This window comes from Emys orbicularis, chromosome 5, assembly GCF_028017835.1.
Source record: "Emys orbicularis isolate rEmyOrb1 chromosome 5, rEmyOrb1.hap1, whole genome shotgun sequence".
Classification (NCBI taxonomy): domain Eukaryota; kingdom Metazoa; phylum Chordata; order Testudines; family Emydidae; genus Emys; species Emys orbicularis.
Genome location: NC_088687.1, coordinates 60,864,917 through 60,882,467, shown reverse-complemented (window position 1 = coordinate 60,882,467; position 17,551 = coordinate 60,864,917). Strand labels below are relative to the sequence as shown.

General features: G+C 41.0%; 1 protein-coding gene across 1 annotated transcript in view; it reads left to right on the top strand.

The window, feature by feature from the left end:
* Nucleotides 1-17,551, top strand: part of SH3D19 (SH3 domain containing 19) — a 59,879-nt gene that overhangs the window by 32,878 nt on the left and 9,450 nt on the right. The window contains 8 exon segments of the mRNA XM_065405712.1: nt 720-832; nt 4,324-4,382; nt 7,576-7,840; nt 8,413-8,481; nt 8,705-8,845; nt 11,057-11,129; nt 11,546-11,676; nt 15,457-15,515. Coding sequence (XP_065261784.1) covers nt 720-832; nt 4,324-4,382; nt 7,576-7,840; nt 8,413-8,481; nt 8,705-8,845; nt 11,057-11,129; nt 11,546-11,676; nt 15,457-15,515 — 910 coding nt within the window.

Sequence of the window (17,551 nt, the reverse complement as noted above, 5' to 3'; positions counted from 1 at the left end):
GATGGTAACTTCTCACTTGGTCTTTTTAAAAATAATTTTAAACAATTTTAAATGTTTAGACTGTCTAGGCTGACAATAAGCATTTTTTACATGATTCTGAGCATGGGTAGAAGCCCAGCGGATTTAAAGAAGTGCCTCAGATTTTGTTAGGTGCGTCATTTGAATACACAAATACCCTGTAAAATAGGTTGAAAAATGTCCCAGTCCGTACAGACGCATTACGGATAAGTATATTGGCAGAATTTATGCAAACATTTAACAGATTTCAGTCAGAGAGTGCATTTAAAGCCAATGGTGTGGAATCATTAAATTCTTTTTAGTGGCTTTTATTGATGGACTAGAGATGAACCCCTCCAACCATACCTGCCTCTCTTCACTCCTGCTCTCTCTTTTCTACCACACTAGACTCTGTCCAGACTGCCCTAACCTCACTGTACTTGAACAGCTGAGGAAAAAGCCAGTGTCCTTAGATTTAAAGGAAGATCGGTTACGCAATAAGGAAAGTACTCCTACAATGTTCCTCAAAATGGGGACATGTCCTATGCATCTCCTCAGTATTTTCCAGTACTCCTGCTCATATCCTACCAGCACAGGCTAAGGGAGTTGTGTTCACCAAGAGGTGTTGGGGATCCATTTTGATTGTTAATATCTATCTTTTTTACACTCCCTTTTGGTCCCTACAAAGAACTTATTAGATTTACAATTTAACACTTTTCCAGCTTTAAATGAAGTTCCAAATATCCCTCCACCTCTTCCTGCTGAAAAACCAATTGGGAACACCTCTGGGATCGTTGCTGGAAAGCCTAGTAATGCCAAACAAACAAGGAAAGGGGTAAGTTGTATCTGTATTACATCCTTTGGTTAGCAAAGCAAACGGTCTCTTGTAACAAATTGCTCATTGTGAAATAAGTCATTTGGGGGGTGAGGATGTTACTCACAATTATAAGGCATTTCATATGTTTTTCTTCCATATTTTATTTTTTAATCAGGCTACATCATTTAGGTTGTTGTCAGTGCTGGAAATCACTTGGTTGATTTAGATTTACACTTTGTTATGCTTTGATCATGTTTATCTTTTGTTTTCTGTACTTTAGTAGTTGTAGTCATGCTCCCTGGGGTAAACTTTCAAAGCCTTGCAGAGGGCATTAATCTGATAGGATTGACATGGCCAAATTTCCACACACCCCTCTGAAAATGCATCCTCTGTCTTCAGAAAGGAGGCACCTCTCTGTCTGTTTGCCAGTCTGAGAAGAAAAAAATTGTTTCCGATGATAAAAGGGAATTTGACAGCACCCTTTTCTCACCTCTGGCTGCATTATATAGACAATTTCCACTAGTTTATCCAGAGCCTGAGAACAATAGTTTATTCTCAAATGCCTCTCCTCTAATTTTCACTCATGATCAGTGACGTGCTAGTAGCAGGAGATACTAGTACGTCCCACAAAGCTGTGGAAATGGGGATTCTGCACACCCCACCAGCTGCGACCCCTTTCACTCAGATTTATTTGAGAAAAACTTTGAAAATGCAGGGGGGAAAAAGTCTAAATCTAGAGTCTTGATGGCAAAAATGGAAGAGAAATCAGCTAAAACAATGAGCAGAAAAGAGATGAAACCAAAAGGCCCATATCGACACTTTGCCTGAACAAGAAACAGCAGACAGAGCACCATCAGGCATGGAATTCCTGCACCCCTGTGAATGATTGCAAAGCATCGTAGGCCATTATAGCAAAGATACAAACCCTCAAATTACAGAGATTTCTTTAGCACTGAGTAATCTGTCACAGGACGTGGCTTAGAAAGGCAAAATAAAAAGCAGTGTCTTGCCTTCTCTTCCCCTTGCTTTGATTCTCTTCTCCATTGTCATCGATTCAGAAGTTTCTTATCTGCTCTCCTCCTCTAACCCCTCCACTTGCCTGAGAGACCCCATCCATCTCCTGATCTCCTTCATGCCTACTCTCATCCCCTCCCTTACTCTTCTCCTTAACCTCTCAATCACTTCTGGATGTTTCTCTTCACAATACAAGCATGGTTTAGTCTCTCCTCTCTCTAAAAAAACCCCCACCCTTGATCCCACTTGCCTCTCCAATTACTGCCCCCCTTCTCCCTTTCATCTCTAAGATCATTGACTGCACTACTTACAATCACAGTCTGGAGCTCCTCTCCCCCAGTTCCTGCCTAGACTCTCTCCAATCCAGCTTCCGCGCCTTGCACTCCACTGAAACTGCTCTCACCAAAATTTCTAAACACTTCTTCCTAGCCAAGGCTCAAAACCACTACTCCATCCTCATCCTTCTTGACCTACCAGCCACCTTCAACCAGGGCCGGCTCCAGGGTTTTTGCCGCCCCAAGCGGCGGGGGGGGGAAAGCTGTGATTGCGATCGGCGGCACTTCGGCGGCAGCTCCACTGCGCCGCTTTCTTCTTCGGCGGCAATTCGGCGGCAGGTCCTTCCCTCTGAGAGAGACCGAGGGACCCACCGCCAACATGCCGCCCCCTCCCCTTGGTCGCCCCAAGCACCTGCTTGCTGAGCTGGTGCCTGGAGCCGGCCCAGCCTTCAACACAGTAAACCAGGCTCTTGATAATTTGTTCTCACTTGGCTCCTGTGACTTGGTCTTCTCTTAATTGCTCCTTCAGTGGATCCCCCCTCTGGCTTTCCATGAGGGCTCCACGGGGCTCTGTTCTTGGTTTCCTTCTCTTCTCCCTTTATACCTTATCTCTGGGTAATCTCCTCCACCAACACAAATTCAACTACCATTTCTATGCTGACAACTCACAGAGCTACCTCTCTACTCCAGATCTGTCTCCTTCTGTCCAAACTAAAATCTTGGCCTGTCTCTCTGACATCTCCTCATGGATGTCTAGCTGCCAAGCTCAATATGGCTAAAACAGAGCTCTTAATCTCCCCCCACCCAGGCCCCCTTTCTTGATCACTGTGGGTAATACCACTATCCCGCCTGTCACTCAGGCCCATAACTTGGGTTGTCATCTTCAATTTGGACCTCTCTTGAGGTGCTCACATCCAGGCTATGTCTAAGTCTTGCAGATTCTTTCTGCATAACGTCTCTAAGATACGGCCTTTCATATTCATCCACACAGCTAAAACTCTTGTCCAGGCTCTCACCATTTCACATCTCAATTGCTGCAACATGCTTCTTTCTGGCCTTGACAAATACAGTCTTGCACTGCTCATATCCATTCAGAATGCTGCTGCAAAATCACTTTCCTAGCCCATCGCTTTGACTGTGTCATCCCTCTCTTTGCATCCCTCCTCAGGCACCCCCTTCTCTATCCTATCAAATCTAAGCTACATGTCTTCACTTTCAAGGTCCTTCACCACCTATCCCCACCCTACCTATTATCTCTCATTCAGTATTGAAAAGTCAACTCCTGCCTTCGATCGGGCCATGATGCTAGCCTCCATCACCCATTTGATAAATTTTCAAACAAGTACCTTTGTGCTTCTCTCATGCTGCCCCTCACACTTCGCAGTAGCTCCCCATAAACACCTGAAAAACTAACTCATTATCCTCCTTCAAATCCCTCCTTAAAACTCTCATTTGCCGTGATGTCTACAAAAAACTTGACAACAGTTAGGCTGACCATCATGCTGACCAATATTAATAGACTCATTGTTTCCTTGTATTCCCCCATCGGTCTGCATCCCTCTCTTGTCTGTTGTCTTACACTTAGATTGTAAGCTCTTTGGGGCAGAAACTGTGTCTTTATTATGTGTTTGTAAAACACCTAGCACAATGGGGTCCAGGTCCATGACTAGGGGTCCTACACACTATGGTAATACCAATAATTATTAAGAAGAAGAAATGCTCACCACCATGGATGACATGATCACCCCATTAGCTGCATGGCAAAGAGAGCCATTGTCTGAAAGAGAATGTAGAAGAGTCAAGTAACTGCAAGAGACAACACAATTCTGATCTAGTCCATCCCCTGCCAGTGCAGGTTTCTTCCATACAATATTTTTTCTAGTGCATTGTTCAGTCGACTTTTTATATGTCCGCAGTGATGGTGCTCCCACCACATTTTTTTGAGAGAGAAATATTATCCCTCAAGCTAAGAGTTACCATATTTACAATTTTCCTGATATTCAGCCTAAATTTTCCTCTTCTTAAATTCATCCCATGACTCCTATTAATATATTCTTGTACAGCATTGCCCTAAAAAGTTCCTGTTGGTGGACTTCTTTTGGCCTCTGATTTGAAGTTCTTCTCTGTTTAGTATAATTTAAATAAGAAAGGCATCTTTTTAAACAGTAACCTGTTAATGTTTCTTACAAAAACTGAAATCGCATTTTTGTGTTCTTGTAGGAATCTGAACATTCAGATCCAACAGGTACTTCTTGGACAGAGCCTGTGCTGCCCCCTAGGTGAGTAGAATTTCTAAGTAGCAATTTCAGGGTTCTGAGATTAGCTACTGGGTTGGTTTGCTTAGTCGGTCTAGTATGCATACTTATCAACTGTATATTATTAAGACAGTAGGCTTGAGTAAGTTGTGCTTTTGATATAATCACTAATAATTAGGCATGCACCAATAGCCAACTAATGCACACCACATTGTGGCTAATTGGTATGGTGGAGAAGGGAGGCCTTTAGAAAGATTGCAACTCAGCTCTTCTCTTATTGTTTGACTGCCACTCTGTTCTCTCAGCTTTAGCCCCTTTGCCCATAACTGAAAGCAGATAGAGCTGGAGACCATCCTCTCCTCCACAGAAAAGATCATCAACAGCTATCTTCACTTGCTCTTGGGGCTGGGCTTGGGCTGTGGGAGCAAAGAGGGGGCAGTTGCCCTTCTAGGAATTGTTGCTGAAGAGGAAAGGTGTCAGGTCAGCTCTAAAGCTCTAGATGCGTTATGTGCAGCAATGATTCTCAAAGCTGGTCCGCCACTTGTTCAGGGAAAGCCCCTGGTGGGCCGGGCTGGTTTGTTTACCTGCTGTGTCCGCAGGTTTGGCCGATTGCCGCTCCCACTGGCCGCGGTTCGCCGCTCCAGGCCAATGGGGGCTGCGGGAAGCGGCGCGGGCCAATGGATGTGCTGACTGCCCTTCCTGCAACCCCCATTGGCCTGGAGCAGCGAACCGCAGCCAACGGGAGTGATCGGCTGAACCTGCAGACCCAGCAGGTAAACAAACCGGCCCAGCCCGCCAGGGGCTTTCCCTGAACAAGTGGTGGACTGGTTTTGAGAACCACTGATGTACAGTACCTCCACTGTTTGCTTACTCTTCAGTCCCGAGACCCTAGTGGAAATGTGGGATGAATTACAGCCTCCCTATCCCCTTCAGCAACAGGAAGAGGAGTAGCACCCACAGGCAAAAGGAAGTAGGCCAGCCTTGGACCAGGGCTCCACTGACTGTCAGGGACAGATTGGTGGGTGGTAGAAAATCTGCTGATAAGCCCTTGCCACCTAGGCACTGATATCTATGTATGGATTTTATAGTTAGTTGTGTCCCAAAGCACAAAGTTTTACTGTATCACCCTCTCCCTCTTCCTATATCAGGAGGCTTGAGCTGATCCTGGAACTGAATTTACTCTGCTTAGGGTATCATGACAATAAAGCTCTATTTCTGTTATGAAAGTTTAAGTGCATCTCCTAATGTTGGAGTGATTATAAGAAGAGTTGCCTTGAGAGCAAATGAGATGACTCATTGTTTCTCTTTATATGTGTATCACTTTTTGCCTTTATTTAGTTTTAGATAACTCTGGACCTCTCCCTTATGTTCTCTGTGAACCCAATAGATAGAAATTCTGTCCCCTCCCTTTCTGCTCAAGTTCACAGAAGACCTATGATTAATAACAACCCTGTGATTTTCCAGACATGAGATCTCTTGGGCTAGATATTTGATAATATCTCCTCACAAAAAGTGGACTGAAAATCTGGTTATTTTTGTGGTTCAGTTTTGGAACAGTCCTAATTTTGTTTTTGTCATTTTAGATTAAAATGCTTATTTGGAAGGAGGTTAGGGATGGAGGGGGGGGTGGGGAACAGAACATAGATGAACAGATTTCTCTCATTCACTTTTTTTTTTTTTTTTTTTAAACAAAAGTGAGTTGAAGGGGGCTGTAGGAACATTAACTGGTGCTGAAATGACAGCTGGGTTTCTGAAGGAAAGGAATAGGGAGGTGAAGGTCCAAGAAATTCTGAAAAAAGAGAAAGGTTTAGAATAAATATATTCAAAATAGTTGAGAAAAGATGTATATAACCATTTTCCTACTATGTTCACTTACTCTTTTAGAAGGCTTTTTTCATAATGGAACGATATCTGGCATAAATCCTCACAAAACTGTGTATTGACTAGAGCCCATATTGTAATAGCTATAAGGAACACGTGGTGGGTGCATTAATAAGCTTATTAATACTCTTCTCGAGTGGTTGAAGGCACTTGCTGAAAACACCAGATGCACAGGCCAAAAGCCTATTAATACATACCTTGTTGTGGCTTATTGTTATTACGACCTTTTGAGAACTCATGCTAGTGAATCCTTGTTTGTGTTGAACTAATGAACCTCTTATAAAATGCCAGAGTAAATTGTAGAGGAAACATGTAATATTGTGGTGTTTATAATATCTGGTCACTATATTCAAGGTTGCATAAAGATTATTTTAAAAAAAAAAACACACACCCTGTTTTTGGACAGCGTTAGTACCTATCCAGTTAGGGATACAAAGCTGAAATTTGACAGGAAAGCAGTCCTTATTTAGAAGAGAGGTACCTTTGAGTACACAAGTTATTGATTTGGCCACATTCTTAGCCTTTGAAAATCACACTCCGTGAATACACAGTACAGGCAGCACCATTTTTTAGCTCTTTTTTACCAGTGTTTGTAGTGGTACCTTTTCAAGCGTACAAGTTACTTAGAAGTCTGAGTCCTATAGACAGTCAATGGGACTTAGGGTCCTAAGTCACTTGGGCACTTTTGAAAATTTATACTTAGAACTTAACCAGGAAGCCTGGACATTCTGAATGTAGCTTTCTGTACAGAATAATCTCATTTCACAAAAGTGGCAAATGGTTCTATTAATCTGATGATGCCTGTTATCCAAAGTAGGGTCTTGTCCCATCAGTTTAGCTGGTGGCATGATTCAGTTCACATGACAGGATGTTTCAGATAAGTGAAATCCCAAGAAATGAGCCAGACTGATTTCCTAAGTCCAGGAGAACCTTCAGCTAAAGCTAAAGCTAAAGCTAAAGCACCTCATTCAAAGCACTTCAGCTCTGGACAAAGCTCTTTAATGGTAGGTGGCCTGGCTGAAGTCTTACCTAGTTAGAGGGCCCTAGGGAAGCCAGCCAGCCAGCTCCCTGTAATTGGAACTGGCCAGCAGGATTTGAAATCTGCAGTCAAGGAACCCTGCTGAGAAGGCTTCCTTGATTATTTAATTCCCCCAGTTATCCAAAGGTTTCAGGTGTTTCCAGAGAGCTTCAAATAATCCAGATTCTACTGTATTGTTCTTCCTGTTTCAATTAATCGTATTTCCCTATTGAATGCTGTGTGGCTGTCTCAGAGATTAGGGGGGTATATATGCTCGTTTAAAATGCACACTTCTTTCATCATTCAACCAATCTCTAGGCCTGTGGATGGAAAAATTGTACCAGCTCGACTGCCTCCACCTAAAGGCATTCCTGGAAGGCCACCTCCACCAAAACACTCTGGAACCAAGACCTCTTCCCAAAAGGACCCTTTTTGCCGATCCTCGTCTGATCTGACACTCCATAAAAGACATGACATGTTTGGAATGGGAGTCAAGAGAGCAAAGAGTCAAGTTTTAAAAATTCAAGACCCAGCATTACCGCCTCGACCTAAACCAGGGCACACTCTCTACAATAAATACATGGTGAGAGTGGAGATATTGTGCCTGGCTTTTGCATATAGGATAGAGCTGTTTCCAGTACAGAGTATAAGGTGCTTTATTGTGAGGGAGGAGTCTGCTGCTCTTCACCTTCAGCATATTTCCGTGGGGGGTGTGTGTTTATATATAAAATAGCTCTGCCTCCTTCTCCACAGTCTTTGGGTGTCTTGTGAACGAACCTGGGGTGCTAGGAGGAAATGGAAGCTACACTGTGGGGTGAGCAAGGACTGAGATAAGGGAAAGGCCTCTTGTCCCCTCTGTGCACCCTTAGCTGGTTTTAAACTCTGACTTGAATTGTATAGGTGATATTTTTCAAAGGCACAAATGACAGTTAAGTGCTAAATACCCATTTTCTTTATTAAAATAACAACAACAACAAACCTTTGAAAATCTCTTCCTAAATTGTTTGTCCAGTGGCCAAAACACATAGGAGGGAAAGGTGGATGTATCTATATTACGTTGCATCACTGTACAGGCTCTTGTAGCATGAATTTCAGGTGTTTAGAGTGTGAGAGTTCATTTGATTTGTGAATAATTTGTCTGGATTTCTGTTTAAGCTGCCTGTGCCTCATGGAATTGCCAAGGAAGATTTCTCTCCTAGAAACCCTGGAGAACTCGGCTGCAAGGTAAAAGAAATTCATTCTCTCTCTCTCTCCCCCCCCCTCTCTCTCTCTCCCCCTCCCCCCCCCCCTCTCTCTCCCCCTCTCTCTCTGCAGGTACACACTAAATCTTTAGTCTTTTATTATGTTAAAGCATCAACTGCCTTAAGCTTTAAAGGTTACACTCTGAAAAATGTAATATTGGTTTATTAAATCTCTTGGTTTCAAAAAACGTTCCCGTACCTTAAAGCATGGGGATGTTCTTGTGCTGCTGGAGCAGATCGACAGCAATTACTTCAAGTGCCAAAAGGGAGGGGAAACCGGCAAAGTGCACTTGTCTCATATGAAGATAATCACCCGCCTAGATGAGCATCTGACAAGCAAGCAAAAGGTAAACATTAAGAATTAATTAAATCTTTTTAGATGGTAAACTCGTCTGTGCAGGGATCGTGCCTTGCTATGCATTTGTACAGTGCTTAGCACGTTTCAGGGCACAACGGTGGTAATATGATTAATAATAAGAATAGCAACTCCAAGCTCTCAGCAGCACATTGATTTTATCAAACGTGTGCATTTCTTATTTAATACATATTAAGAATACATTTATTTCCAGTACATTGTAATTCACATTGCTCAGTTTTTGCACTGTGTTCATGTTATGTACTCTTTGTATTGCATTGAATTACATTCAAACAAAGCAATTATTCATCAGCCCTCACTTCATCAGCCAAGGTATCGAGTTGAAATCCTTCTACCAGCGGGTGGGAGGTAGATTAATATGCAGTTTTTGTGATATTTCCCCTATAAACTTACCCCAATCTACTCAGAAAAGCCAGTCTCCCAACATTTTTGGATCATCAGCTGAGACTGTGCTCTCTCTCTCTGTTGTGATACCCCCTACTATGGAATCTCCCCCCTACCCCAGCCATGCTTTTCCAAGGCATGCTCCCCCCAACTTCTATATATGCACATCCCTCCAGCAATGTACTGCTCCTTAACTAGTGAACCACTGATCGGCTACTAGCTGCTGATCTCACTCTGATGAATCACAGGTAGGCTGAGGTAGTCTCAGTTTGCAATCCACGGCTAGATCACTATGTGAGGACCTGCACTGTGGAGGTATGACTGAGTAGGCAGGGCTAACATGGGGCTTATTGCTGAAAGGGCAGAATGGGGGCTGTCAGCTGGTGGACTAAGGTTTGCCAGCTTTGAATGCTGGAGGTCAGACTGTCACAATGGCTCCTTCTGGCCTTAAAATCTATGAAATTTATGAATTAATTTTTGATAGCTCTAATCGGTTTAGGGCTGATTTAGTGTGGACTTAAGGGCAAACCTTAAAATGGTTGAGAGTGACTAGTATGGAGACACTCAATCACTGGTGCTTCAAGTTGGTGCAGTACAAACAACTGAAGCGCAACTAGTTGAATGCTGCACTGTAGACAAGCCCTGAGAAAGTAAGTCAGAATGACTTCTGCTGACCCTGATTCAAGCACCTAGGGATGCTTAGCCAATCAGGAAACCAGCAGGAATATCATATGACTACAGCTATTTGACTTTAACCATGCAGCCAATCCCAGATCAAAATTCATCAGCGTTTCAAAATGCATGAAAACATTTTGTCTGCCCTAGGGAAACTTCATTTTTATATATATATATATCCCCACAACAGCTCTGAGCATAATTGATGTGATGTTTAATATGTGGACAGCTGATATCCCATCTATACTAGGGCACACAATGTTGCTAAAATTTGTTCAGCCGAACTGATGTTAGAAAGAGTGAGAAATTTTTTAGAAAATTTTCCTAGTGTAGAAAAGGAACTAGTTAATGTAAAAATGCACCCCCAACTTAACCAAAATGTCACTGATATAATAATGTTCATGTGAAACCTCACATGTTCACAGAATCTGCAAACTCAAAAAACTGCAAATGTTGAAATTTATGTATGTTTAGTTTTACATTGAATATCATGCACAGCCCCAACCAAATCTTATCAGTAGAGTATCTTTATTTGCACTACAATGTAGAAAAACCTCTAGATTAACACTTCATGAGCCAAATATGTATTGGAGATGACATAGCTGATGGCCAAAAACAAAAAGGGGGGAAGATATAAGTGCCATCAACCAGCAAAGTCTGGTGCTCCCGGAAGAAGGAAAAGTTACTGTGAGAGTCATTACTATGACAGAAAAGGGCTATAGAGGTTTTAAGGGGTATAAAGGAGGTACCATCAGAATAACATGGCAAAAGTCTTCAGATAGAGTGTGCTGCAAAACTCAAAATTGTTGTAATACAGTCGGATAAGAGGTAGTGGATATGAATATGAATACACTGCATCATTTTTCCTCTCATTTAAATTGGTTCTACACCCGGGTGACTGCATTCAATGGAATTACTTTTGATTTAAACCAGTATAAGTGAGAGAAGAATCAGGCCCATTAATTTATGCGTAATAATAATTCCTTTCTTTAAAGGTGGCAATTTGGAATCATACATGCATGATGGAATTGTGTCCAAAAGCAAAAATATCTTTCAGAATCAATAATAGAATGTTCATGTTAATATCTTTCATAATTTCTAAATTGCTTGTGTTTTTTGTAAGGATTCAAACAATATTCAGAGGGTTTCTGACAAAAGTGCTCCTCATGCTGTAGTGCTGCATGATTTTCCAGCAGGTGAGTGCACATAAATAATACTAATAAGTGTATAGTTTGACTAATAGCGTAAAATGTGCTTCCAAAGCAGAGAAGAAAATAGTCAAAACTTTTCTTCTGTTCTTTGGAACACTGAGGTTTAAAGGGCATGTAGCATTTTGATTTTCACAGGAATTTGAAATGTGGTACAATTGCAGGGCCCAAGTTGCTAAGTTTGGATCCAAACTTACCCTGAATGTGTGCATGTTCTGTTTCATGGTTTTAGCTCAGACCAATTTTGAGTTAAAGCTTACATGTCAAACCGTATACCCATGTTAATAAAGACTTTTTTTAAAACTGATTCAACTTTTGGGTATGGTGTATATTTAATAAGCTTTTACTTAGAGAAATTCACTGCATTTGACACTGACTGTAACTGAAATGATGCTGTCTTACAGAGCATGCTGATGATTTGGACCTCCATTCTGGAGAGACTGTTTATCTTCTGGAGAAAATAGATAATGAGTGGTACAGAGGAAAACTCGGGAATCGCACAGGGATATTTCCTGCCAACTTCGTTAAAGTGATTGTATGTAGCCCATTTCCATTGAAATATAGTGTGTTCCACTCATGTTCATGATCAAGGCCTAATTTACCTTCTCTCCTGTGCATTTTATTCCACTTGTTATCTAGGTAAATTTTGCATCAGTGCACAGAAGAGAGATGAGGTTTTTGTGTGATATTAGAAATCTACTTAATCTTGCAACTCTGCCCAACCATTATAGGTATGATTCTCATGTTAATTTAAAGTCAAGTGAGAGAATTGCAGCTGTTACTTAAGAAATGCTCATAAATCACCCCGACCAGATTCTGTTCTGTTTCATCTGGGCAAATTCCCATGGGAGTTTCCCTGGTGTTACAGAGCAGATTATTTTAAACGGCTACACATAAGCAAGAAGCTGCACTTAAGCTACACTTAAGCAAGAAGTCCCATCAAGGATTTGCATTAAATTGTTTGAGAGTATTGGGATGCCTTCAATCCTCCCAAGATGTGCACCCTGACATGGTATGTTGATATTGAAGTATGTTTTAAAAATTGCAGCAGACAAGTTTTATTTTGGAAAAACAAAACCTCTTGAATGATACAAGTCACCAATAAAAAAGCTCCCAAAAGAAAACAAATTAGAACTCCTAAAAGGAAGGATCACTTTATACAATAAGGGTAATCAAACCAGTGGTGAGGAAGTATTGAGGAGCTAACACCATGGCTGCTAATTTTTACAGGATAGCCTGCACAATGCAAAGAGACCTGGATAAGGGAATCTGAGACACAGGACATGACATAGACACAGTTTTTCTAAGGACTTGTCTACAATTACAGCGCTGAAGTGGCTGGGTTGCTGTGGCACTTAGTGAAGATGCTACCTATGCCAACAAGAGAGCTTCTTCCATCAGCGTAGGTACTCCACCGCCCTGAGAGGTGGCAGTTTTGTTGATGGGAGAAGCCCTTCTGTTGACATAGCGCTGTGTACACTGGGAGTTAGGTGGGTATAACTACATTGCTCAGGGCATTTTCCACACCACTTAGGCCTGGTCTACACTGGGGGGGGAATCGATCTAAGTTATGCAACTTCAGCTACGTGAATAACGTAGCTGAAGTCTATGTACTTAGATCTACTCACTGCGGTGTCTTCACTGCGGTGAGTTGACTGCTGACGCTCTCCCGTCGACTCCGCCTGCACCTCTCGCTCCGGTGAAGTACGGGAGTCAACGGGAGAGCGCTCGGCAGTCGATTTATCGCATCTAGACTAGACGTGATAAATCGACCCCCGCTGGCTCGATCGCTGCCCGCTGATCCAGCGGGTAGTATAGACAAGCCCTCAGAGATGTAGTTATACCAACATAAGTTTGTAGTGTAGACCAGGGCCTACTGATAGTAGCATAGAAACTTCCACTTCATTTATGTATCTTTTCAGTCATCCGGTGGACAAGTGTACTGATCAAGGAAGTCAAGAGATCTGGATTCCATTCCCAGCCCTGCCATTGTCTCAATATGTGACCTAGGGCAAGCAATGTCACATTTCTGTGGGCTTATTTATGTGGATACTTAAGATGTGATTTTAAACCAGTTTATTTAAAATGGTGCCAAAGGCTTTGTGGACATGGTGATTTTGGTTTAGCTCAAGTCCATTAGGAATCAACTTTAACTAGTCCAAAATGTTCATACAGTTTTTTACACTGGTTTAACTAAATGGGGTTAAAATCACACCTTAAGTTACACATGCACAACTTACTTTTGGAACTGCTGCTACATTAATAACTTTAGGTATTTTCTAACCATCGTGAGGGAGTTGTACACAAGAGACTCTGATTCCGTTTTTTAACGGTTTAGGTTATAAGTTATATATGAGTTTTAATATGCTCAATACCATTACTGAATGATAAATATTGTCATAGTTAGGAATAGTGAGAATGGGTGGGGGTGTTACACCCACACAGGACTAATACTGAGATTTGTTAGGTAAATAGACTGCACCTTTCACCTTCTTCGTGTTTCCAAACAAACATTATGTAATTCACAATTTGATTTCTATTGATGGCTAACTTTTAAAACAAAGTTTTATTCTGTTTTAAAACAGTGGAGTGAGCATCATGGGCCAAATTCAGCACTGGTGTAAACATGCACAATCTTGTTTGAAACAAGATTATGTTAACATGAAATAGGTACCTTTTAGTTTGTGTCAGTGGGGTCTACTTGGAGCAGTTAGAGTACTCATGCTCCTCTAATTTGCACTGGGGCCCCGTATAGACAAGTCCAAAGTCAGTGGAGCTGCGCCAGGCCTGCATTTGGCTCACTCTGTCAGACAATACTGGAATTGTTAGACAACATACTGTGTGGGATCCAGTAGCTAATAAATAAGGGGGAAATGAACCTAGGAACGTGTTCCTGAGCTGCTCTCATTTTAATTTTTTCTGTGTACCCAGGAATGATTCTTACATACTAATATTTAATTTTGAAAGTTTATTTTATTTTTAAAAATGAATTGAACTCTTTTAGCACTAACATATTTTCTTTACAGTTTTGAAATTTAAAAAAATCTGTTGGGAAGAAAGAACACTTTATAAAAAAAACAGTTAATAGAGATAATCAGCTCATTGGGGCCAGAGATTCAGTACTGATACAAGGGCCAATTCTATCTCTAGCTCATAATGTTAAGCTGGATATCAGCATGAGGTCTAGGCATCAAATAATAATACTTAGCATCTATGGTACACTTCAAACATAACTAATTAATCCCCGTGATGCCCTTGTCAGGTAGGCATTATCCCAAGGTAAAGCATGGCCCAATCCAGCACCCACAGATGTTCAATGAAAAGACTCACATTGATTAGTGAGGGACTTGGGTCAGGCCCTCAGTGAGTAGTGACAGAACCAGGACTACAAACAATGTCTTTAGACTCCCAATCTTATGTTTAGTCCACTAGGCCATGCTGCATATTTTGCAGCTCTCTTGTGTGATAAGAGATGAGATGATGACTGTGATGATATTTTTAAATAAAAACTTAAAACCATACACATGCAGGGTCCCTTAGTGCACAGCCTACAGCTCCAAATGGGATAAGGAAGAGGGCTTTTGGTGACACTTAACCTCTTTTTACATTCTGTCTTTGCATGCAGACTGAAGAACAATTTGAGACATGTTTGTTTATTTGGGGTACAGATGGCAAAATCTGGATGATCAAAGCCTGGAATGGATATTTCTAAACAGTAATCTTGACTATTGTGAATGGCACTAGCAGATAATAGATTGCAATATCAATTATGAGCCTGGAGCCAAAAGCAACAGTGTGTAGTAGCGTCCAATTCCATTTTCTGCCAGTCAACAAAGAGGACTGTTGCTATTAAAACACACAGTTAGTAATGTAAATTATGAAACGTTGTTGTTTCTTTCCATAATGTTGAATAGCAATGATGATGGGCCCCTGGCATCAAAGAGTTAAGTGATTATGCCAAAACAGCACCCACCCACCCCCAATGTAGCCAATGATCAGAACATTCCAGTGATTATGTAGTGCCATGTGGATAGGGTGACCAGATAGCAAGTGTGAAAAATTGGGACGGGGGTGAGAGATAATACATGTCTATATAAGACAAAGCCCCAAATATTGGGACTGTCCCTATAAAATCAGGACATCTGGTCACCCTATGTGTGGCATCTGCAGCTGAAACTGCAATGTAATTAACTAATTTGAATGGAGAATATTCTAATTTTGACATTAAATATGCAAAATTTATGCCACTATAATTTTAAGATTGATTGTGTATTGTTTTTTATTGTGTTTTGTTTTTTGGTCTTCTCGTTATTAGATTGATGTTCCAGAGGAAGAGAACAGGAAAAAAGTATTGTTTTCATCACCATGTATTAAGTGAGTTTCATACACATTTTTGCTCTCTTTTTCATCTTGACGTATATGAAAAACAAATAAGCAGAAAGATTATGTTTACTTCAGATTTACAGAGGCATTAGCGTTAATTTAGTCAAACTCTGATGCACGAATATTTTAGTTTATGCTGTTTAATTTTTGCAAACTAGGAATATTTGCAAAGAATCTTTCTATTTTTCGTCTCATTCATATGAAATTAAGCACTTATTACTGTAAAATAGAACAGATATTCCTGAAAGATGACTAAAAACAATGCAATTTTATTTTTGGCTGGAATATAAACAACAGACTGAACTTCATGGATTTAAGAAATGGCAGCTGATATTGACTTTGAAATAAATCATTTTTAAAATCTGCTTTTTTGAGATACTGAGAAGAGCTATTTCTAGGGCTTGATGCTGAGAGGGTCTGTGCACCTACCATTCCCATTAATTGTATGTGCTCAGCACCTCACATGATCAATTATTATAGACTTATTTTGATACAGAGAGACTACGAGAGGCAGTATCATTCCTGGTGCAAATGGATACAACTTGATTTCAGTTGCATTCCATAGTATCATTTTTGGACAGTGCTAGTTTGTTGACTTACATGATTGTTCACTTGCAAAGTAAAAAACAAAATGAAGCAGAGGTGGGTTACACAAAACAGTCTGAGCCTTTCCCTTAAAGGTAAAGTTTAAAAAAAATAATAATTTCAAATTAATAGTAGAACTATTCAAACTCCACTTTTCTGGTAGCTTTGAAAGTCACTAGAAAAGATCAACAGTAGCAATCTGATTTTAAAAGTCCCTCCATATCACCCTCTTAAAAAAACAACTACTAACTTTTAGCAAAATAAACTGAAAAATTTAGAATTATGAAGAAGGGTGACCAATATGTGATCAGGGTTCAAATGATGTCACAGAAAGAGATGGGGAGTGGGCAGGGATTCCTTTTTACACCTGTGTAACAATCTGCTGGGGTTCCCAAAACTGTGAGTTTCTGTGTTGCCCCTCAGACTCAGCGTAGCAGCAGCAAAGTTCCCACTTGCTATGTGTCAGCTCTCCGACACACTGGCTTGTGTGCCTTGCCAGCAAACTTTTTAGGATTCTGCCAGTCCAACCCTGTCTCGCAGGTAACAATCAGTGAACCCCATTCCCAAGTTCCTCAGAGACGTCTTTCTGCAACACTCACAAAAACAAGTTCGCTGGTCCTTTAACAAGACAGTACACAGTAGCTTATTACGTTCAATGGGGCTAACCAACAATCTATTTCAATCAAAGCATTGAGTTGATGTATGGTATAAGCAAAACAGGTTTGTTAACAAAAGGACACAGATTTAGTTGATACCAAATATTAGGAATCAGGGTAGAAATGGTTACAAACAAAATAAAATATGCTTCTAAGTCTAAAACTACTTAATATACTAGTGTCTTTTCTTCAAAGCGTTTTTTCTCACCATAGTCTTTCTTCCTAGACCTTTAGCCAGGACCCAACACATGGAGCTGAAAGCGCTTGGTTTCTTTCATTCCTAAGGTGAAGGATAACTAAGGAGTTCACTCCCCTCCTTATAGTCCAGTAAACCTTTGTAATGTATTATTTTGAAGTGTATCCTCAGATAAAGTTCCTTTCCCCTGCTGGGTGTGGACACCATGCTGTCTGGTGTAGATTCTGTGCTGGTTCCTCCCTTGCTGGTGATTTTTAAAACGCAAATTATCCCATCCTGCAACCTCTGATACAAGTGACTAGCCCATTGAATTTGGCCACACCCGATCTGAGATGTTGGCCTCTTTCCTTTGTCTGGAGAAAACCTGTTTATGAATTCTCCCTGACATCCCTGGTTTAAACACATTTTAGTCACATATTTCCAGCACATCTTTACAGTTCTTGGTGGGTTAACTATATATTCCATTGTGCAAGAATATTAATGATCAGTGAGTTATTAGTTTTCCAGTGATATATTACATGCCACCTTTTGGGAAAATAGCATGACAACAGAATGCAGTTTGGCATGGGGGAGCTCTTAGGGTCACAGCC